The sequence below is a fragment of the Apteryx mantelli genome, chromosome 1 (genome assembly GCF_036417845.1).
Source record: "Apteryx mantelli isolate bAptMan1 chromosome 1, bAptMan1.hap1, whole genome shotgun sequence".
Taxonomy (NCBI): Eukaryota; Metazoa; Chordata; class Aves; order Apterygiformes; family Apterygidae; genus Apteryx; species Apteryx mantelli.
In genome coordinates this window covers 105,821,545-105,846,206 of record NC_089978.1, presented here as the reverse complement: position 1 = coordinate 105,846,206, position 24,662 = coordinate 105,821,545, and the positions used below count along the sequence as shown (strand labels likewise).

At 37.3% G+C, this 24,662-nt stretch overlaps 1 protein-coding gene across 5 annotated transcripts in view; it reads left to right on the top strand.

The window, feature by feature from the left end:
- Positions 1–20,064, top strand: part of BACH1 (BTB domain and CNC homolog 1) — a 40,878-nt gene extending 20,814 nt beyond the window's left edge. For 3 of the 5 annotated variants that reach the window (XM_067299367.1, XM_067299357.1, XM_067299378.1), the window contains exon 5: positions 3,980–7,343. In XM_067299367.1, coding sequence (XP_067155468.1) covers positions 3,980–4,441 — 462 coding nt within the window. In that variant the 3' untranslated portion in view covers positions 4,442–7,343. The other 2 variants (XM_067299389.1, XM_067299396.1) reach the window with 2 other exon arrangements.
- The last annotated feature ends 4,598 nt before the right edge of the window (positions 20,065–24,662 follow it).

Sequence of the window (24,662 nt, the reverse complement as noted above, 5' to 3'; positions counted from 1 at the left end):
CTTCAGATTTATGGTTGATTGCACTATGTACTCTGTATAGTTCAGTGACTTAGGGTTACTGTTCTTCTAATTCTTGTTTCTGTGGCAGTTTAGACTTTGTCCTTTATGTAGATGAGTTTAATGTGTATATTGGCTAGGTACATATGCGATTATGTAAGTACCTTTTTACTTCTGACATTTGAGTGGAAAGGAAAGTAAAATTAGAGCAAAGGACTATGGGCTAGAAACGCCTTTCTCCTTCTGAAGTGCTCCATCATCTTTCACTACACACACTTCTACTTCTGAAACAACTGAGATAAGGCAGGCCTGCGGTGCCATGGAAGCCCGGTAAGTCAACAGAGCAGGTCCATTCAGTGTGTTGAATGGAGATGATGTTCTAGGGGCAAGGGAAATCAGGTGGTCACGTTAATACAAGTAATATTACTCTGAAGAGGAATTGCATTTCCGACAGTTCTAAACTTTTTGAGTGTTTGTTTTTCTCATCTTAATGTTATTTTTGCTTGTTATGTAACTCTGTCAATATTGTGCAACAGCTGAAGAGTTTTTTTTTTTTTTTTAAGATATGATTCATCAGCAAGATTAGACGTGAAGTTGACTGAATAGAACAAGTGATTGATAGTCATAGTGTAATGTCCTCTCTTCTTTGGACCAGCACTAGAAGGGAATGAGTGTCTGCTGTTTTTCAGATATCGCAGTGCAAGTTCTAGAAAATGAGAGTTGAGCATTGTGAGGTCAGGTCTGAGCTCTGAATTGTGCTGTAGGCACAAACGTGTTCCAATCATTTATTTTCTCCAACCATACAGGTAAGGTTTCTTCAGCATTTAGACCTCCTTTGGAGCTATTAAGCATGTATAATAGCAGTTGACATTTAGGACTATCAAACTTGTGTAAGTTGTGAGCAAACACAGAGACTCTGAGCTCTGTCTAGGCATAATTTCCAGTTTAGGGGACAAAAGGGGACATCTTTGAAAGGCTGTGGTACATCCAGATTGCTTCAGGTATGACTCCTTCTGCCTTGTTCCTGCTTCCCTGGGTCAGTGATGTGTCTTAAAACTGTTAGATTCTTTGATCTTTTCAAGATATTCTCTGTAGCATGGCTTTGAAAGAGTATGTAACATTGTAGCTATGGTTTGAAAACCCTTGGCAAGTGAAGAATACCTAGTGTACTATATAGCCTGTTAGGAAATATTATTTGGTTAGATCCCTCATCCTTGTTTCCAGTTTGTACAATATGTTTTCTTGTATTAATTTCTATTACTGGTTGCTTACCAGGCTTTTGTTTTCTCAGATATCAAAAAACATAGTATTTATGGTGTGTTTCTTGGAAGAGTCCTGCACCTGGGATGAACTAACCCCATGCATTAGTACAGGTTGGAGACTGATTGGCAGGGGAACTGCTCTTTGATAAGGACCTTGAGGGTCTGGGCAGACAGCAAGCTGAACATGAGCCAGCAGTGTGCCCTGGCAGAAAAAAGGTCATCAGGGTTCTGGACTCTAACAGAAGCAAAGCCAGTGGTTTGAGGGCAGCGATTATTCCCCTTATACTTGGCACTCATTAGACCACATCTAGAATACTGTGTCCAGTTTTGGGACCCCTGGTACAAGAAATGCATTGATTAAACTGGAGCAAGGTTGAGGGAGGGCCGCCAGGACAGTCAGGACTGGAGCACTTGTCCTGTGAGGAGAGGCAGAGGGACCAAGGGCTTGTTCAGCCTGGAGAAGAGACCACTGTGGCAGGGCCTAACAGCTGCCTGCCTATGTCTATGGAATGGCCATCAAGATCATGGAGCCAGGCTCTTCACAGCGAGAGAAGAAGATATGATGTTATAAACTGAAATAGGAGGTTTTGACTGGATATAAGGAAAAACTTCTTTCCATGAGGACAGACAGACAGTGGAGCAGGTTACCCAGAGGGGTTGTGCAGGCTCCATTCTTGGTTTTCAAGACCCGACTGGACAAAGTCCTGAGCAACGTGGTCTGATTGCAGAGCTGACTGCTTTGGGCAGGAGGTTGGTTTGCAGACTTCCTGAGGTACCTTCCCACCTCAGTGAACCAGTGAATTTGTAAATCTTATGTTAAGCTCTATGTATACTTGAAAAAAATGGTATTCCATATTGAATCAATTGATGATTGTATACTATTATGACCTCAGAACTAATTGACAGTACTCGGCAATATTAATATAATACTGCTAAAATAAAATAACTTCGTTAACGCATTTCAATATTATTATTTTATCTGTTAACTACTTCAGACAGGAAAAAGAATTATACTGCAGAACTATTTCTGAATGTAGAAGTTTCAGTGTTAAGCAATAATCTGTGTCATTTCATAAGTTCATAATACACAGCTGGTTGCCCTTGTGTATCCAAAATGTACATAAAGTGATTTCAGATTAGGAGATCTGGCAACAGCTGCTCCCAAAATGCTGACTAGTGGAAGTTTGTTAGTAAATCAGTCTTTCTAATCATTTTAGGCAAAAAGGATGGGCAACTGCTTCTCTTGCAAAATGCCACGTAAAGCTAGTCAGTTCTCTCAAAAAGAAATTGTAAAGGCTGCAGTATGAGGTTCCTCCTGCAAGAGGGAATGAGAGAAGAACTAAAAATAATTAAACATTTTAAAAAAGAATTGATATAACAATAATGATATGTTAAGATAACACATAGTCTTAGTGATTAAGATTTATTTCTCAAACTGCTTAAAGCTTCATCTGAAAACTGAAATTTGTGTCTGAAACTGCCTCAATCCAATTTTTTTATTAATTATAGAATTGTGTGTGACTTTCTTTTAATGGCTTAATTGTGGTCTTACTTGTTTGCTGCTTCCTGCCCTTCTTTGCCCTTTCCTCATTTTTCTTTTTTTCCAGATGTCACTTCCATCATTAGGCCAGCCCCTCAGTTTTTCATGTCCTTTCATCTTCAGCCAGCTGTATTAGGAGTCTCCAAAAATTTCATGACTTTGTACAAAGATGAAGTAAAAAATTTAAAAGCTAATTTTTAATGAATGGTACTCTTTTCCATTTGATATTCATTAATGATTTGCCACGCCTTTCACTGCCCTGTGTTTGGGATACCCTTCTGCATTGTGCAGCTAGACTAAACTGTTTAAAGCAAGGATGATCTTACTTGATGTCTAAATGGTATCTACAACTCATAAGCATGTTTGCTGTGCAACTAAAACTCAGAACATTCAGCCTTTATTCTCTTGTTCTAACAGTGGGTTATCTACCTGGTGATACCTCTGTTCTTGTCTCTTCAGTTCGCTAATTTGTCACTCCTCTGTCGCTCTGTCCTAAATTCTCTAACTTCCAGTGTTCTAGTCAGTGTTTTGAAGCAAATGGAATTAGTGCATTTCCAGAGAAGATAATTTGTTTACAATTTTAACAAATTTTATTTCTTTAAATTTCTTATGTTCTATGTTTTACTTTAGGAATAATTCTTGCTCCATTCTTTGTTCTACAACAGACTTGGTGCTTCTTGAGAATTGAGTTTATTTTCATCTAATAGAATGGTATCAATAGTGAAAATGTGAGATCTGATCTTCAGTATTTAATTTTTTAAATGTAAATCTCTATGTAGACTGCTCTGCTTACCAATTTTGTTGTTTCAATGGTAACATTTTCAAATGTGTTATCCTGTAGAATTGGTGTTTTGGGAATATTTAGAGTAATAGTATTTTTAGTAAGTAGAGCTAGGTTTCAGTTATTTAATAACTGGAAACTATTCTTTAGGCAGTCAACATCAGTTTTGGAAGAGTTATGTGTCTGAAAAATCACTTTAAATTGAGCTGATGGCACTTTCAAGAGAGTAGAATTGTCTTTTTTTGATAGGCATATCATCGTGTTGCTGTTTACTTTTATTGCTGAAATACTTGGGTTTCAAGACTGTTAGCCACAGTCTTGTTTCAGTTTTAATAGGAACACAGAAACCTGGATTTGTGTAGTAAAATGTAGACTAAAAAGCTGTTTTTCTTTCTGCAGCAAAATGAGAAGGAGAACTTGCTGAGGGAGAGAAACCACATTTTGTCAACTCTGGGTGAGACAAAACAAAATCTGACTGGACTTTGCCAGCAGGTGTGTAAGGAAGCAGCCTTGAGTCATGAGCAAATACAAATACTTGCAAAATATTCTTCCTCAGATTGTCCACTTTCATTTTTATTCCCCGAGAGAGAACGAACAGCTCCATCTGATAGTGAACTTGTGATACCATCATGTATGGAATTAGCAGATGGTCTTTCAGGTGTTACGTCTACAAATGAGCAGAGTTCTTGTTACCAGTGTGTGAAAAGTGTGTGTGATGCAACTTATAGTCAAGTACAAGAACTGCATCCAGTTTCTGTAACAACATTGGAGAAAACCTCACTTGTGGAACAATGTGGACAGAGTGGTGGTATCACAGACTTCTGTCAGCAAATGACTGACAAATGCACTACAGATGAGTAAATCTGTTCTCTTTCTATTGTCAGGCTCTCAACATTGCAACTTGGAGTGAGGATTGAGCATTATTGTAAAGTAACTTACTAAGTGATAGAAAAGATGAAACTTTATCTTTTGAAACTACATTAACAAGTACATGGTCATTATGTTACTTGGCAAGCTTTTGGGTTTGCTCTGTGTAGTTCTAGAAGATAATTTGTATGTGTCAGTCCTGGAGTTTTTCTGTGTGGGGATGCCAAGGACAGTTCAGGTAAGTTGACTGAAAGAATAAACTGTGTGCACAGATGTTCTTGTGAGGAAGCTTTCATTCAGGTACAGAGTAGACTTCACTCTGACTTATGCCACAATACCTAATGCAACCCTGCATCTCAAGGAAAAATCCTCTTAATAGATGTTTATGCACACTAACTTCTATATGTGGAGTTCTTACCTCTTCAGATTCCCCTCCCCACAGTAGACAAACCCTAAGAAGTGTATACAGCTCTGAAAATGTTTTTGCTGTCAGTGGGTTAGGATAACACAACATTATGAGGAGACTCTGGCAAATGGGCTCTGGAACACTTCATTACTTTGCTGCTGTTCCCACCCCTGTAACAACTCCAATTTTACAGAATATATGCAATTTGCCTTAGCTCTCCAGTTCATAGTTAAGCTGTTTGGAATGGCTGAGGTGCAGAAGCCTACTCCCTTTGATTTTTGTGGAGGAGTGACAACAGACTGGGAAAGGCAAAAGTTTGAAACCAATGCAACTCTTTGCTCAGTGTGCATTGGATCCTCTGGCATCTAAATCCCAATGTGCTTGTTAAAATGCTGCTCATTGCTGTATAGTGACTTACAATCCTAGCACCTTCTAGCTCACTATTGTATGTGATGAGTTGGAGTCAAAGTATTGTGAAAGGCTAAGGGCAGATTTTTTTTCAAGGTATTTCAGGCACCAAATTCTTATTGACTTTAGTGCTTGGCTGTGTTTAAAGTAACCTACAAATGTATTTGTTCTCTGATCACTGGGACCAGTAAAGATATATTTCAGAATTTTAGTCTTCAGGATGCTTTTATGGATAAACTTGTAGTATATTTCAGATGGCTTGTGCTATAAGTATAAACATATTAAAAAAGTATAATAAGAATATGGGCTGGAGGGATTTCCTGCATTTACTTTGTGAGGAAGAAATTCAGCCACTAAAATAAGAGCAATGGAAAATAATCCCCGTTTGTAGATTTTACATTATAGTAGATGCATATTGTATACTGATGATGTTTTGTTATTTAGATGTTATTCTCTCATCAGAATTAAGTATTGAACCTCACAACAGAAAACTTTTTTGGTTTTGCTGGTTTACAAAACATGAAGAATTTTGTACAAGCCAGTGGAATTCTTCATCTCCTACCTCAGAATGTACATTAGCTTTTTGTGTCTTTGTGTGCATGTACAGTAGGCAGCAACTAGAGCAAAGGACTATTGTAAATACTGTTTTGCAGTTTTATCTTGCAATGAGATAAAAATTGCTAAAGAAACTTTTTGGTGAAGGTTTTTTTCTCTTTCTTCCTCTTTATAGATAACATAGCATTAATAAATATATTAAGAACATTAGGCCACTTATAAAAAGTAAATAAATAGATTGACAGATTTCGACAGTGCTTCTCATAACCAGCATGTAATACAAGTGACTACACTACCTCACCCATGGGATTGAAAGTTAATTCAAATCTCCAGTGATATCCTTGTATTTTCATCATATATTACTTTTTTAAGGGGAAAATTTATATTAATGGAGCATAGCTTGTATAAATCAGTGCTTACAGTAATTGAAGTTTAGAAGTAAATGCTGTATTACAAACTTCATGAGAGTTCTGTGGCTTTGGATGTATTTTCAGATAATTGAAGTGAAGTTCTTTTAAATAACTAGCATTTATCTATGTTGATCCTTTATAAGGTGTTACTCATGAACCTCTTTGTGTGTGTTCTCCAGCATCTGTGTATCCCCAGTTAACTTAATCCTTTTTCTCTCTCATACTGCCATGCTGGGCAGTATTTTGCTTCTAAGTCTGTTATATTATTTAAAAACAAACAAACAAAACCCAACATCATCTCCCCAACCCCCCTTCTATCCGTCCATATCTCTCTTAAAGTTGGTGATATTCTGAAATGACATGGATAATGACAGTAAATCATTGTCTGATCATACACATACTCTAAATGGAATTCCTTGGGTTAAATGCCCTTTGTTATAAAGGGGTGGAGCATATATTTAGAGAATAACTGGCTGGGGTCTTAAACATACCCAGTGGCTTAAACCACTGACTTGCTTGGGTATGGATGATGGAAGACAGGTCAGTGATTACCAACTTTAGAAGCTAGAGTATCTACCAAAGAGCTGTGCTCCATTGCTGCAGTGTGATAATCATCCAGCGTCTGAATTCCATCCGGCAAACCTCGCAGGGCTTCCAGTGCAGAATTAATGGCTGTAATTTTGTGTTGGGGGTATGAGAATTTCGTATTGTGTATTTAAACCTATAATGAACTTGATGAAGTTTGATGGTCAGTGTTTGCCTAACCAGCTGCATCTAATTATTTTTAAAAATATTTATTTAATACAGTAGACCTACAAGTTGCATGTTGACTTCTGTAGGTGCAAACTTGCAAAAGTTAAGAATGAATGACAATTTTATGATACAGAATTCTCAGGTAAATGTTTTTGGGGGGGGGGTCGGTAAAGAAATACTCGATTTTGAAATTGTAAAATACTTTGTTAAAGCATGTTTTAAAATACTTTGGACAGAATATCTTAAAGCCATAAGAGTATGATGGCATACAGATTGTAAAATAAACAGATAATTACAACAGTTCATTTTGTATCTTTCATAATCCAATATTTTTTAATTCTACAATAAAAACCACTATCCTTTCTGTAAAGGCTTTTCTTTTTTTGTACAAGTCTTTTTGCAGTGAAAATGTTTACTGGTGCATTACTCACTTATGTAGTACTGCTAAAACAGATTTCTGAAAATAATAGCAAAATTCCTTATAGCTTAAATTCCAGAATAATACACACATTAGCAAATATTACTGAATTGGAATAAAGGTCCCTAGGTTTATTTAATATTTGATGTGTTCTGGTCTGAGTGAGTTTTCTTTTCTGGCAAACTTTGAGCTTTTGATTTTGAGGGAGAGAAGAGGTGAATGGCTGATCAGTGGGATATTGTTGTGTTTTTTGGTTCCAGAAAAATTTTGAAATGATTATTACATGCACAGTATAGATCAGTGCACTAGGCTAAGCTTTATCATGGGGGAAGTTCTAATGATAGCTATGCTTATTAAACTTCTCAAGAAGTATTTCTGTAATTACAAGCTTGTTGGGTCCCGCTAATTGTTCAGAAAGATTGCAGAAGAATTAGCCTTTGAGAAACTACATTTAAGCTAATTTCCCTTTGACTGTAATACTGGCCTTTTGGTACAGTGATTTACCTTGTTTAGGGGCTTTTCGCTACAGGTCTTACTTCACTTAAAACCTTGTAACCTGTGCATTTGACTCCTAAATCTGAAGTTACTTCATTCTACAGCAGACCCTTCATTAAAAGTGAAAAAATCTTTTTAGGGGAAAAAAGCTGGAAAGCAACTTGCTGCCTGTAATTGGTAGGGCAGTAGAAGCTATATTTCCCTTTCTCAAGGACAGTTTTGTCCTTGGAACTCTTAGTCACTTGCATTTAGTTTGTAGATGTTTTGTATACTTCTCAGTATCTCCTAGGTCTGGACTTGAAGAATCAAGCTGTTGGCTTTCACAAGAACATTGCTGTGGTTCCTCTTTGGGGAAAATTAAAATCTTGATGCAGGATTCTGTGATGTGTGTTTAAAGCTCCTCTTGAATATTCAGCAAAAGCTGCAACAATAGTGAAAAAAGTATGTATGGCAGGGATCAGGACTGTACAACTAGTTCTGTTTCTGGATTTTTTTTTTTAAGGAAGCTAGAGTGCCAGTTGCCAGCATTTTTTCATTATGTGGGCACTTGGTTTTTATCTAAAAATGACAGAGCTGAGTGAAGACAGAAAATTGTTCAAAGTGAAGTAGCAAAGCTTCTTCTAAAGCTGAAAAAGGCAAAAATGCACCTACTTTAACTGAAACTGCTTTTAGAACAAACTTCTTTAAATTGCTACTGTTCTGACAAAAGTTTCAATGTAAACAAAACAGTTGACTTGTACAAGTCAAAGTCAATTTTTGTCCCTTTCTGGCATTGAAATATAAACTGGACCTTTATGCCTGTTAGATATTCCATTGATTGCATATTGATTTCTTTTTTGTTTGGTTTTGTTCTTCAAAAGAATTAGCCCTGAAAGTACACAGTTGGGATTCACAAGCATGTATAAAGGTGGATTTAAATTTTTTTTCAGTCCATTAAGATTTATTGTCAAATGAATTTTTGTGCGCAGGACTAAAAGAAGAAAGGAGAGGAAAATGAGCCTTTTTAGCAGGTATTTGAGTAAGAGAGACTTAGTGACTGACTGTTACAAAAGCCTCTGTAAGCACCTGTTATGTTTACCAGGTCTTTCAAGTAATTTATATACACATCACTAAAAAATAAGTGTGTATCCTGTTGACTTGCAGATATTTATCTGTCAACATGCAGACAAGCTAATTCTGCTGGAAAAGCAACTTTTTTTTTTTTTCTCCACCTTCAGATATCTGGAGTGGGGTAGGGAAAGCAGTGTTCACCTTGGAGACTGAAGCTTTAGAAATGAACAGGATGTTTAAACAAGCACTTATGTGGAAAAGGTGTTGTGTGAAGGTCCAGATGATGGCATTTATAGCTAGAAAATTTTTGCTTATTTTTATGTTGGACCAGGAAAGAGTGGAGGTGGAACCAGTCAGGAACAAATGTGAAAACACTTTTTTTAATTATTATTATTATTTTGTATATAGTTTAGAGAAGAAATGTTATAGAAAAGTCAGTTTGACTTTTCTGTCCCTTCTCCACAGTCTGGAGGAAAAATTGAAGAAATAAAAACATGCTTATGGGAACACTCATCCAGAATGCAGTAGTATCTAAGGATACTAATAGGATCTACAGATACTATTTAAGAGCACAGATATGTGTAATAAAGAAGTAGCTTGCGTATATTGTAGTAATAGCAGGATATCATGCCAGATATTCTAGGCACAGTACAGGTAGTGCCTTTCCAAAAGAGATTTTGATCAAGGAATTTGAGATAACACAATAACGGGTTTTGCAGAATTCAAGACAAAACTAAAATGAGATTATAGTTCAGGACAGTGTTTCAGCTTGTTACCTACAAAACAGTAGATAGTCATTCTAGGCTACAAGGAAGGATAGCATGACTGTGGGGAAAATGGCTTTAGAGTATGACTAAATGTAAATCTGGTTTTGTGGCAGATTATATTGTCTAAATACTAAATTTACTTTTTCCAAAAAAGCCTGCCAATGTTGCTTCACATATAAAGGTGTTTTTAATGCAAGCAACTGTACTGAGTAGTCAATAATATGTAAAAAATATATATTTTGCTAGGAAAATATAAATATGTATATATAAAAAATATTTTTCCTAAACCCATCAGAAATGCTATTATCTCTGTTTTGAAAAGGTACATCATCCACAGTTTTAATTGCTTCTAGAGTCACCTGAACAGTGTCTGTATTAATGCCTTTATTAAGCATTGCTCTTGTTTCTTTTCTTCAGGTGTTTTCTCCTGTAAAGCATTGTTTCAGTTGAGTCTCCAAAAAACAGTAGGATTTGGGGTCTGCTTTTGAGAGGAAACTGAGGAGTGGGGCATCTCCATACTGTACTTTATTCTGGCAATGTCAAGCAGAGAAAACTACATTGCATGACTGATATTCACTGGGAAGTCTTGAGTTTGTATTTGTAAAGTTCACTAGAAGCTGAATATTGCAGATAATCTTGAACTATAGTTATCAGATAAATATATTCTTTGTATGCATGCAGTGGTTTCCTCCCCCTTTCAGTTTGTGAGAAGCTTTCTCTCAGCACTACAGATACTGAAGAGCTTCCATGTCTGTCTGTCTGTCTGTCTGTCTGTCTATATATGGATGTATAAAAGAGTGTAGATATAAATGAAAATTATCAGCAAGGACTTGGAGATTCTGGCAGTAATTTAAGAGTTCTTGTAACTAGCACATTTTTGTTAATAAAAATCTGACTAATCAGTGATTTGATAACATTCCAAAATTAGAAGGTCAAAATGAACGTATTTGTAACGCCTGTAGCAGACATCAGAATAGTGTCACCTGCTTTTGGAACTTTAGTCAGAATCAAATTAAACAAGGGGCCTTTCTGTGTTCTCTTTGCCTTTTAATGAACAATTAAAGTAAATAAAACCAGAAGGTGTCAGGTTCCAGAAGAAAAAATTCTATAGCTTAAAGGATTTCTATGTCAAAAAAGGTTTTTCCATTATTTTCTTAACAGGAAGCAGGGTTTCTACTTTTGTTTTTATCAAATTTATCCCACTTTCACTTCTCTAAAACTGAAAACTTTCTCCAAAAACATACAATTTTACTATAAGCCACCTTGAGAATAGAAAAAATCTTGGTTCACGTTTGGGATGTGAAGATTTTATTTCTGTAACTTTTTCCTGCATGTTGCTCATACCTGCCTTGGAAGTGAGCACTAAAGAGCTTTTTATATGTATAATTAAGACTCATAGATCTCTGCTTCATACAGTTAAATAAAAGTTGATTTCTGAGAGTGCTGATGTCCTGTTGGTTGTTCTTATAGTTGTCCACACTGTGAAAATAGATACTTGGCTTTATTCAAAAAAATCTAGTGATATTTGAGGAGCGGGAAGGGCAGCAAACTAGGAGGCTCTAGTCTGAACTAGGACTTCTTAAGGAGGTCCCACTGATGTTTTAAATACGGCCCTGAATCTTTGTCACTGAGCTAGGATGTGGACATACAAATTTGAGACTGTGCATTTCTGTTGCTCACTTGCTCTCTAGGAAAGTCTGGATCACTTTCATTCTACAAATGCTATGGCATTACAATTTGAACTGCACAATATTTTCTTCTTTAAACTATAGATGGCAGCATAATACTGCATACTGCCTGCATTACTAGATGCATCAAAGTGAGAACAAATCAATCAAGTTACCGATTGTCTGTTGGTTTTTAAAAAAAAAATAGTGGAAAAGTGAGTTTTCTTCAGGGAGATCACTTAGAATGTGAATTTCAATATGTTGCAAATTATATTTAATACTTAGCTTTTTCATTTCAACAGATTACTGATTCAAATGTAGCATACAGTTTACTCGTGTTGTTACATTGTAGTCAGATATGAATTCCAAAATGCATATATTCTGCCTGTAACTTTTCACTCTTGAAGTGTATAGTATCTTATGGACTTGAGGATAGAAATGAGAAGAATAGTAAAAACAACTAACAAAATATTTCAAGGTTTTTGGCTTTGTAAATGTCCTTAAGTGGAAGAGTACATTAAAGTTTGCCTTAGGCCCTGGCAAGCATTTTAGCACCTTTTTAATGTTAAATAAGCCATTAGTTCAGTGAGTTCATCTTCTAAAAGAGAAGAGTTCTTCAAGTTCTGTGCCAGCATTGGGCCTTTTAAATGTAAACAGGGACAGAAACTATTTTCTGAATAGTGTAATTTGCTGTATGAGACTGGATCTAAGATTGTAGCTGAGAAATTGTGATCTTGCCAGTTTGAACATACTACACAGTGATGCACTGGGAGATAACTTCCACTAGCAAAGCTGAGAAGGAAGATTCTGTTCTGTCTTCCCCCTTCTTGGTGGACTATCTTCTTCCTGGATGCTGCTCTGAAAAAAAAACAAACAAACAGTTTTTGAACAAGCTAAATCATGCCAGATAATAACATGTATTTGGTATTTAAAAAAATTATAATAATACAAGGCAAGCTTTGGAAGAAGAGATTTGCTTCTGCACGTTTTACATAACATCAGCTGCAGTTTTTGGTTGATGCTATGTAACATGTCCACAAAAAAGGGAAAGAGAAAGAATTAGTTGAGATAAAATACATGCATGTGTTTAATTCTTTTGCTGGGAAACTATGGTAGTATCATTTACATTGATTTCAGTACTTCAGTCATAGGCTAAATCTTTGTGTAGTACTTAAATATTATGTACATATGCAATTAGAATCAGTAGCACATAGATATTAACAGTAACTTCTTCCATGTCCTTCCCCCCTCCATGAGCTTAAAAAAAAAAAAAGCCAACATTATAATACTTGTTAGATCATGTGTACTTGGCAAAACTTTGTGTCATAATATTACCAAAAGTACAGTTACCTTGGTATATAACTTCTATAAACACAGTTATAGAAGTGCTTTGGAATCTTGAATGGCTTAAAAATAGCTAGTTAAACTGGAAAGCAATATTTTGTTTGAAAAATACCTGGAAATGTCTTTGTTCTCAATGTATTTAAATGCAAATATTAAAAGCCAGAATGTAAAAATGTTATAAAAAGATCCCTACTTCAAAACTGCAAGATTCCTCTCTAGAGAGAGTTAGGAGAAACTTCTAGGTATTTCAAATGTGTTCTCCTAGGAACAGAAAATGATCTGTATATATTACCCCTCTCAAAAATAGTTTAAAAAAAATTATTTATTTGATCTGTCAAAAGTTATTTCTGCCCCATCTTAAAGGGTTATGTTTCATCCCAGAGAGGGTATTTAACACTGGACTATAAAACTCTGAAAATACAGGCTTACACTGAAACACTGAAACTAAGCAATAAAATAAGACAGCACATTAATCCTTTTTTCCTGTTACATAGATCTGAAGATCTAGTATCTGATCCTAGAAATATTCTTTGTTGATTGGATTCAGTTATGGAGCTCCCAACAGAAAGAAATAAACTAGGGGGAGGAAAACTCAATATTACACCTGGGGCACTTGTTGTGCCTCTGTACAAGTGTTCAGGATTTCTTTTTGAATGCAATTGTTCCAATACTTTTGGAGATAATTTTGTGGCTGAAAGTTTGCTTGCAGGCTGAAAAACGTAGAAAGTCAATCAATTAAAAAAAAAAAAAAAAAACAAAACTTGGCCCAAACTCAGTTGCTGTGGATTGCTGGGTGTTTCTGTTTGTTTCCTGAAGGAACTGTGACTTGAGGCTGAGGCTCAGAGATGCAACAGCTGCTGTTTGGGACTGCAATTTTTGTGGGTACATATTACAGGTTTTTGATAGATGAATTCTTCCAGCTTTTCCAGTGAAAACACCTTGTAGAGAAGGATGATCTCTCATACCCTTGCAGAGAATGTCAAACTGTAGAACTTGGCTTTTCATAGTCATCTTTTACAGGTTTCAAGCCTGCAGGTTGAGAACAGACATTTTAGAAAGTGCCGACTGCATTGCAGCAATACATGCTAAGTTTATATCCTAAAAAGACGCTTCTTGTACTTTGTTCTCCCATTATAAAGCAAGTTGCAGCAGCTGGAGACCTAGTCACTCCAGCTGAGGAATTTATGAATGCTTGCAAAAATATTTTAAAAGTCAAATTATTCTTAAGCAATGGTGTTTTTTAACTTCTTAGATCCCAAGTCGGAGTGAGCAATACTGATGGGTAAGTTTGACTCTCGGTACTACAACAAGTTTTATGTTCAGAATCACTGATGGGCTACGAACAGAACATAGACCTTGCTTCAATGTTGTTAGCTAGACAGGAAGAAAAAGCCCTTTGCACAAGTTTCCTCTTTTTATATCCTCTTTGCCTTTCCTCCCAATTTGTAGCTAGTCATATGATTAAAAAATCATAATTCTGTGTGTGCTGCAGCACTGTTCTATCTCATCATCACAAATCTAGTCCATGCATTAGCTGGATCCAAGACGATACTTTCCTCGTTCACTAAAATATGAACTGTGATTTGTTTTTTCTTAAATTGGGTAACTGGAGTGAATTGGGACAGTATTATGCAAGACTTGGTCTTGTGTTCTTCCTGATTTTCTTCTGCTATTTTTTTTTAAAATGATGGCTTAGGCATTTTAGTTTTTTACTACTGTAACCTCTCTAAGCTGTAAATTAGACTATTTTTACAAAATAGCCAGGGATCTAAATGTATAAACTACTGTGGCAGGGGAAATTACACATACAGCTTAAGAGCTACCGTTTGTTTCCAAATGCATCCCCAGGCTTCCTCTCCTTTGCAATGGTGACAAGTTTTCTGCATAATTTGAAGCTGTGGAAGCCAGCAGTAGTTGCTGTGACCAAAATTCTTGCGCTGCTTTGCAATCTCTGCCTGCCTAGGCCAGGTCTGTTCTGCAATGGTGTGAAGTTGTTGTCACCCCTCATCTGTCCTCTGAAGTGTATGATGTATGGTTTTTTTATTTATTATTTTATTTTCCCCCTTTTCCCCCTCCCCTAGGGAGATGCTAGCATGAAAATTAAGGTCAGGAAGCTTGTTTAGCTCTGCTCTGAGGCTTGAACTGTCTCTGTGGCTAAGTAGTATAGCTCTGCAACTGTTGCGGATCTGACACAGGAGGGCACAAAAATATAGGCTATAACAAGCCTTTATAACAATAATTATACACTGCAAGATAAGTATTAAGATAAACTGGAAGTATTTTACCAACTGGCAAGTATGTCCATGGTTGAGATGTACTGAATGAACTGAGGCTAGCTTAAAGCGCTCAGTGTGTTATGTCTTTTGGAATTCTTTGTTTTTCCAGGGGTAAAGAAATTCAGGAATGGTGCTCACTGTGGGAACAGTAATTGCAACAAATAGTTTGACTGCTGCACAGAAATATTCCTGTCTGACTGGATGTCTAGTAAACATCAAGGGAAAATACCTGTGATTGTGATTAATTATGCTACTACCATCAGTGGTGCTGATGGAGGGATTCAGTTGCACAAATATAGGCGTTTAGTGCCATTTCAGGTGCATGGATATTCTGTAAGTCATACCTGTTAAGCTCATACAATGTCTTGTATACTTGAAGGCATTACTGGTATACTTGAAATGGAGGAATGATTGAAAGAGGGTTTTTAGAGCACTGGATACCAAAGCCCCCTTTAGATACTGAAGAGAAAGCCACCAGTTAACTAAGAAAAGTTGGGAAGGATAACTTTAGGTGATAGTACTGAAAGCCTTGGCAGCTCTCAACCCTCCAGTCTTTTCAGCGAAGAAGTTCTGGAAGTGAATATAGGTAATACAGTTTTAGGTGTTAGTGGTTTGGGGGTTGTTTTGTTTTGTTTTTTCCTCCTTTCAGGAATCAGCTTAACCTAGGCAAAGGGAACTTCAGAATTTAGATGCACAATTAAAAGAAGAGGTTTTGGAGCACTGGACAACAAAGCATCCCTTAGGTATTTTAAGTGAAAGCCACTAGTTAACCCAGCAGAGTTGAGAATTATAATACTGGTGAAACAAATATTCAGGAGTCAGTAAGTATATTAGAAAAATCAAAACAAATTTGTGAGGAGAAATAAGAATTCTTAATAAAAAAAAGTGAAGCAGAAAATAATGGTGCAATTAGGGGAGTCTCCAAAATGCTCACAGGAAATAGTTCTTCCTGTGTTGTATAATTTCACACTGACTGTTTTGGTTTTGCATTTTAAAGGCTATTTTAAGGCTAGCCTTGAGACCAAGCTTCTTGAGCTTGGAAGCAGGTCTCAGTTGCTACTGGCTAATGCCTTCTGGAGTGCTTTGGTCCAAGCATGTATACACAGGCCTAGTAAGCTAATACACTGTTAGCTTAGTATCAGGCCAAGTGGAATTGCTAGGCATGTTCAGGCAACCGTTTGTGTTAGATGGATGAGGTAAGTGGATCTGGAAGTCTGCTGAGCTTCTAGTCACCCTGAGACTGTTCCTCAAGAGCCTTGTAAACATAATCATGAAAACTAAAAAATTACTAAAAATCACAGGGAGACATTTTTATGTAGTTGAAGTATTTGTTTTAGCAACTGCGGATATCAAATATCTTGAGGGTATTGGACAATGGGATGCAACCTAATGTGCAGAGCAGATTACTTTGTCTCCTAGTTGTATATTTCTCAGATATCCTTCAAATAATACTACATTGAATTAAATACATAGTCTTGCTTCAGGTGGAGATTTTGGGTAGTAAGATAATGCAAAAGTATTTTAGATATTAACAAACAAATTTTTAACACCAGTGTTGCAGAACCAGTATTAGCCCAGTTATATGTGTTGGCAAACTGAGCCTATAAACAGCCTAATTCAGTAGTTAAGGCTTTGCTGGTGCCTAGACAGTGCCCACCTACCTGATAAACCTCAGAGTTCATCATCTGGGCCTAGAAGCTGTGCTGAAGTTCTGAGTCTAAGCTTGACACACACACACACACCCCTTTGCCTTCCCTATCTACAATTTATTTGGCTGATTTCAAGCAGAGCAAGGCTCTAGGGAGCAGTCCCGTAGCTCTCTGTTCTTGACTTCCTCCTACTCTCTGGCTATGTATGGAGTCATGTGTAGAGGAAGAGACAAAGATACAAAGAAGAAGGTACATGTGGAGGGTCATGACAGGGTTAAACTGGTGGAAAGTTGCAAGCAGCAAGCAACAGGAGCCTCAGACAAATGTACCCAAGGACACCGGTGCAGGTGGGAATGATACATCCTGAGAAAGTACAGATAAACTAGCAGAAGCCAGTGGGAACCAAGGTTATGGGCAAGACAGCCTTTCCAAACAAGTAGCAGAGTACAAGGCGTGACCGCTGCGTGCGTGATCGGTGCAATGACTGGCTCCCTGTGACATAATCTGCACGATGATTGGCCTAGCAAAGTGTGTCTGTGAAACCACTGAAGCAGCTAACTTTTTAAATATGATCAGAAATAAACAATAAATGTCTCAGGACTCAACTCCCCCTGAGTCCGTGCCATTCATCCGCCACAGGTACATATAATTTGATCTATTTTAATGCAAACTTTCAGGTAAGAAACAGGTAGAGAGAAGGAGAGCTCCTGCAGTTGCTTGAAATGAGTGAGTGCAATCCTTTAGGGTAATTGTAAACATCAATGAAAGCCTAATACATGTATTCAAAGAACTGTTTGGTTTGCAGTTTAAAGGGAATTGAGCAAAATGTTTTCTCGCTCATTCCTCCCTCCTCTTTGTAAAGAAACTATTTAATAAAATAAGATCCCCAAGAAAGCATTGGAGTGGCAGTGGTAACATAAAAGTGTAGGTGAGAAAGAAGCTATAGCCAGGAAGCATTGCTGGGTATTGAAATGGTTGTAATAGTAGAACCTGAATTCCAGAAAATGTCCTGTTTCAGAAACCAGGTGAGAGACCCCTGCAAAATCTGACTGTAGAGCAAGGATGGAGATGGCCAGTATTTGACTGGTTTGTTACTGGGTAGGCACCTCCTTTTCCTTCTGCAAGTTCCAGATTCTAACTAGACTGCTCCATTTTGCTCAAGCACACTGGAGCAACTGCATGTGTTTGCACTGATTTGTGTTGGTACAGCAACTGAACTTTATCTCCTCTTTTTTGTGAAGGTGATGATGCTGAGAAAATAGAAGGTACTGAAAATTTGGAATGACAGCTATACTTTCATCTGAATTCGGGGGGGGGGGGGAAAGCAATAGAATAATAGCAGTGTCCAAACCACTAATAAATATGGGCTTTTAATACTAGATGATTTTTGGTCCTATTTGGGACTGTATGATCACATGATAATTTCCTGACTTCACTGATAATGCTTTCAGAAATCATAAGAAGGTTATGGAAACACTTTTGAATATTTCCAGAACACTTAAACTTCATTTCTCACGTAATCTGGGTAGAAAAGCAATTGTAACTTCTAAAAAGCTGAACAGCCAGCTTCTGTTTTTCTGAATTCCTTTTTCATTCCAATATTAAATTTGAGGATTAAAGATCTTCCTTGTTATTCACACTGATTTTTCTTGTTCCTTTCAAAGACTAAAAGTTGTAAGGCTGTAGTAGTAGCAAGAAAAAAAAATGAAAATTTTGGTGACAGTAACAGACCTCTTGCTAAATTTGGAGAATCTGGGAGCAAAGGATTTCTGAATACAGCATTTTCTTTAATGAGGGATCTGGCTAAAACAGAATGATTTTCCTGTCTTGTTAACAATGTTTTAAAAGAAATGCACGAACGCATGCACCCTCTGATGGATTTTAATTCTACTATGGGGGGGGGGGTGTCAGATTTTTCCCTGTAGGTGAATATTGACGTACTTTCCCTCTTTTCCTAAGACTTTCCCACAGCTTTGAAATGACTCTCTCACTTGCTACTACTGTGAGAATGAGAAGGAAAAGAGGAAGCAAGCAGCTGTTTACCACAGGCAGGTTAGGGTCCTCTAATCTTCTATTTTATACATACAGGATTAAAGATCTGCTTTGAGTTTTGATTAAAAATGCAAAGTTAAAAGATTAAATACCAGCAGGCCAAATTAAAGAGATTTAAGTCAATCTCAGAACTCATCAAAGTACCAAATTTTTAAGCTGTCATTACAACACAGGATTAGTGCAAAGCTTCCCTGAATCCTGATTTGATGTCCTTCAGTCAACAATGTTACTCTTCCTGCAGTTCGTGCTCTCGCCATAAAACCAGCTACTGTCTTGTGTTTAGAGCTCATCTCACCTAGAACTTTTTTTTTTTTTTTTTTAATACCTGTGGCCCAGTTAACCTAGGAACTCAACTCTTTTTGTGACCTGCAGTTTATACTCCAGCAACAATATACTGTTCTATGTTATGCATTGTCACGAAAAGCAGTAAAGCTTAGTAAATTTGACTATTTTAGAAAAAGGTCTTAGTCACTCAGATGATTATATAGACTACTCCTGTGGGTCTGAAGGAGTAAATATTTCCCACTTCCTTTATGCATTTCAACCTATTGATTCCAAAGATAAAGGAAGAAGAAAAATGTAATGAATAAGTAGGATGAGATGAGGTTAATATGGTCATCATCAGGTACCTGAAAATTAGTGTTAAAAGTCTGTAATCGATTTTCAGACCTTTATGTAACCATGAATCATTTCAGCTAAAATTAGTGAAAATTTGGGACGGGGAGAGCGGAAGTCTGGAAAATGATTGCATTCAGGAATCTGCTAATGCAAGTAACTACTTTGGTAATAAATTTTACAAACTGTCATAAATGTTATTTAAAGCTCATGCTGTAATACATTAAAGTAAATGTTCCCCTGCTTTTCAGTATAATAATTTGGGTCCTTTCTATTTTTATTTATAGAATTTGGGATGTCTCAGCTGCATTAAAATTATGCTTTCCAGGATTGTAACCACAAAAGATAACTCATTAATGTTACTAAATGCTGTACTAATTAAAGCTTTAATTTGAAGTTATTCCCCCTTGCACAATAGTATGTTAAATGATCTGTTTCAAAATTTTCATCTTAAGACCTAGAGCTGCTTTTTTTTTAGTTAAGAACAGCCATACAGCTTTTTGAACAGACCCGCATTTTACTATTACTATCTACCCATAGAGAATGTCTTATCTAAAATATCAAACTGATATGCTAAATTCCCTCTTTTTTGAAAAATGCAAATTAATTTTAATATTCTTCATTGAAAAATATTAATATCTGTATATTAATAAGGACTCCTTGCTTTCTGATCTCACTCTGTGTTCCTTTCTGAGATTGTTGTATTTAGGTAAGTGACATTAAACAAGTGCTGCCATACAATTTGCTGTGAACATGCTATACTGTTGTCAGTACCTTGTATCTTTTAGAAATATTCTTCAAGATCATGGAAGAAAAGGAATAAACTTCTCACCTTTGAAAAAAGTTGTATATTTTTTTTCCTGTAGTATATTTCCATCACTTCTCTGGAAACTACCTACTGATCTCATTTGTAGTGGAAATACTACATACAACCTGGAAATACTTTGTCAGCAAACAAAGTCCGAATTGGCTAGGTTTTCTGCAAGAAATTTAATATGTGTCTTGACTAAAAATGGCAAAGACTGAATGCAGAAGAACAAGGACCATCATGAAAGAGGAAAAACATTTATTGTTTATGAAGTTCCTGGCATCCTACTCTTGGCAGACGTGCAATTATTTTTCTATCTGAATTTCTCTTGTTCATGGTTTCATTTATTGGTATTCAAGTTTCAGAGAGAAAAGGAAATACAAGAGTGTGATTTCCAACGCACAACAATCACGACAGGTAAGGTATTCACAACAAACTCCATCTCCTGAAAATGATATTGGCAAATACATCTCTGGAGTAAGCAGATACAGATTAGGTAGAGTTGTGAGCTGGTAAAGCTGAGGTGCAGCTTATTCCTACCATTCTGTGTGAATTTGCTCCTGCAGTTTTGTGGATTTTTAAATTTTAGAATATAAGCATAGCCATACTGTCTATACACAGGTCCATCTGACTCTGTGTCTAGTTTCTGACAGTGGCTAAATCACTTTGGAGAAATACAGTGTTGTCCTGCCCCTGATATTTTTTTCCCAGTGATCAGCAGGTTATGAACTTCCTGAGCCCAAGGTTGTATTTGGATTTTTTTCCTTAATGGTTTAGTGGCCCGCTTGTTTTTTAGACATAGGGTACATTTGGTGTCTCGAATATGCTAGTGAGCATCACAGCTAAGTATGTAGCCCCCCCCCCCTTTTTTTTTAAATCTGCTGCCTGGTGAATTCTTTTGGTACCCTTAAGTTTTTGTATTATGAAAAAGTATGAATAACAGGTTTGCTATTCACCTTCTCCATACTATCCATGATTTTGTAGAGCACTCAAACTTTGTCCCTTTTTTCCATGCTGAGTTGCTCTCTAAAGCTGCTTTCATTATTCACTTCACCTTTGTCTCTTCACTGTACATTTGAAGTTCAGCTGTATCCATTTGCAGATGCAGTGATCACAACTGCATGTCTCGTTTAAGATGTATATTTATATATTGGTAAAGAATGATTTCTTCTTTCTTCTCTATTTCTAATCTTTTCTAACCTTTTGTTTGTTGTTTTGACCCACCACTGAGCACAGAAATATTTTCAAAGAACAATTCACAATGGCTCTGAATTTTTTTTCTTAGTGATACACAGCTAGTTTAGAGCCCCTTTGCATGAATACTTAATTAAGACAATTTCTTCTCTATATGCATCACTGTTTTAACAGCATCAAATTTAATCTGCCTGTTTTACCATCCAGACTGCTCAGTCTTCTCCTGCAAGTCTTCATAGTCCTTTTTAGTTTTATTTTTTACTGTGCTGAATCATTATCATCAGCAATCTTTATGGTTCACTTTCTCTTTCAGATAATTTATGAGCATGCTGAACACACAAATCCTTACTGGACCCATGTAGGAATTTCCTCTACAGTGAAGGCTAATTATTTATTGCTGCCTTCTCTTTCCTGTCTCTTAACCCATTATTCATCCAGAACAGGACCTATCTCTTACAAAGAACCTTGGTTAGGTAGTATTACAAAAACCCATTTTGGAATCCCAAATATGGTTCACTCCAAGCTCTTGTAGATTTGTAACTTCCCTCTTCAGGTCATACTGTCCCTTCTCCATCATATCTGTTATGTGTCTTTTAATTCTTCTCCTATTATAATTTCAAACAATTTGATCTCTGCAAGCAGCAGAAGTACTAAACTGCTCCCTACATCTTCCCATAGCTGTTTTTAAAAGAGCCTTCCTTTTCTCTGATGCTCAAGCTGTAGGAGGCACACCATGCTTTTTAGTTCAAGAATTACTATGAGATCCTGAAGACCTGAATGAAACCATCTGGTCCTGATCAATTGTTACTATTAATTTTATCTATTTGTTTTACAGCTCTTATGTTGACGCTTCTGTTCAGCAATTTCTTGAGCTGATCGACTAGATGCTGAAATAGGCAACTCCATACCCTTCCTCATCCTGAAGGGAGATGGAAAGAATTGATCCAGCATTTCTGCTCTGGCTTTAACTTTCTTGCATATTTTTCTTGCATCTATTTCATCTTCTGGTTCTGCATACACATAGGTTGATTTTCCACTTAAAAGTTTGAAAAAATCTCTTGCTATTGGCTTTTCTGCCTTGGAAAAAAAATGTTTGCTGTGTTTTTCTTATTATGGCTTTATATTTAATTAGCTTGAATCAATGCTCTTTTCTACTTTCCTTGTTTGGACATGGCTTCACCTCTGGAAGGATGCCTTTTTACTGTTAATAACTTTCTTTACTCTGCCGTTTGACCACACCAGCATTTTCAGGAATCTTTTGAGGGTCATTTTTGATACATGGTATGCTTATATTCTCTAAGCCTCTGATATACAGTCTTCAGACACACTCAGATCACCTATAAGCATTTTCACCCTTTAGATGCTGCTTTTAGTTTTATGACATGTTCAAATACCTCTGCCAGGCCTGTATAGTTTCAGTGTGCACAGATAAAAATTTTGCATAACAACTGAAACAAGCAGATCAGCAAATATCAAGATTAGTCTGGGCGAGGTTAAATTCTGAACTTTTGGCAAGATCAAGATCACCCTGTTCTTTGGATTGGGTCCTGCCTGTTACCAGAAACACATGTTTATTAGACCCTGCAGCCCCTGCCCTGCTGAGCTCTGCAGAAACGCCCATGTGCCCAGTGGGGCAATGACTGGGCTCCTGCTGCGCTGTCCTGCTGAAGGTAAAGTTTTCCTTTAAAAATGGTTTTTAGGGATTTCTCGGTGAAGACCGAAGGCAGGGCTAGCTCTGCTCTTCCTTGGGCCTGCAAGCAGCACATTTCCCATGGGGTGGCAAGCCTGGGGTTGCCTTCCCCCTGGCCGCGGGGGCCCCGAGCCCTGAGGTCCTATTTGCACCTTGTATGCAGACAGGCCCTGGGCATTGAGGAGAAGAGAGGACTGGGGAAGCATCTGCAGGCGCTGGGAAGGACAGACTGAGTCTGCACAGTGGGAAGCCTGTCAGTGTCCTGCATTTTTCCAGCCCTAAAATAGGCAGGTGTGATGTGATATATATTTTGACCATGAATGTGTTGAATGCAAATTGATGTCAGGAAGGAGACTGAGTGTCTCATGCTGTCATGGGAAAGGGGACCCAAGCTGAAGACCCTACAGCTTAAATGTGGAAGGAAAACATTAGTCAAGACTTTACAAGTGCTTTAGTGACTCCTGGCTGTCCGAATTTTGGGTGGGCACTTCGCTCCCCCAGGCAGAAGGTGGCTCCTCCCTCATCTGTACAGGGCAGGGACTCAGCAACATCTGCACAGGATGCCCAAGAGGCCTCCTGCTGCTGGCTGGCCTCTGCACTGGTGCTTGGACATGGCAGCCTCTCTGCACTGCCTCACACTTATTAAAAGCAAAACAAACAAACAAAAGGGTCCAGGGCATTGCTTACTTCTTCACACTTTTTTTTTTTTAAGACATGGAAAATTCAATGATTAAAAATGAAAATAAGAAATGGAATAATGCATGGAAGAAGGGAAAGTGATTTGACTATTTCTTGTATGTGTTCCTGAAATTACCTTTATATTTATTATACAAAATCTTTACTGCATCAATGGGATTCCTGCAGCTGCTTGAGAGCAGAATAGAAGGGAGTCACTTGATGTCTCTGCTTAGCCTTTTTGTTTGTCCTTAAACAATCAATGTCACTGCTGTGACAAGGACATTCAATTTAATGATCTGAAAATCAACGTAAATAGTTGAGGGGCCCCAGAGAAAACAAACTGTGTTTAGAAGCTAATTGACAAAGAACAGAATAAATTGATCAGTTAACTCTGAGCTTGCTTGTGAGGATCAAAAGCCTGAACTGCCTCCTGTGTAAGGAGTGGGCTAGTAGGCTGCAGCCTGGAGGTGACATGAGAAGTATGACGGAGGTCCAACAGGGTCACAGCTAGCATAGAGAGGGGCCATGTGTTCAACATCTCTTCTATGGGCCATCAAATGAAGTTGGTAGGAACCAAGTTCAAAGCAAACAAGAAGCAGCTCTTCTCTTAGTGGATGGCTTGGACTTCTTGCCAGAAGGTATGTATAGGTGTTAAAACATTGCATATGTTCAAAGAGAGGATGAACAAGTGCTTGGAGAAGTAACTCTCAATGGAAGTCTAATATACAGTCATGTCTAGCTTAGGAATTTTCCTAACTGAATAATGGGAAGGAGATTATTGAGAGAGTATTAGGGGAAGCAGCATGCTTGTTTGTCCACTCTTCTTACCCTGGCATCTGCTCATGACCCCTGCTGCAGACAGTACGTTAGGCTCTTGGTCTCACCTTATGTGGCTGCTTTTATGCTGTTATCATTTCTGGCGCACAAATCTGTGTAGGAACATTATCATGATGTTAGAATCTGATTTCTCATTTTTTACA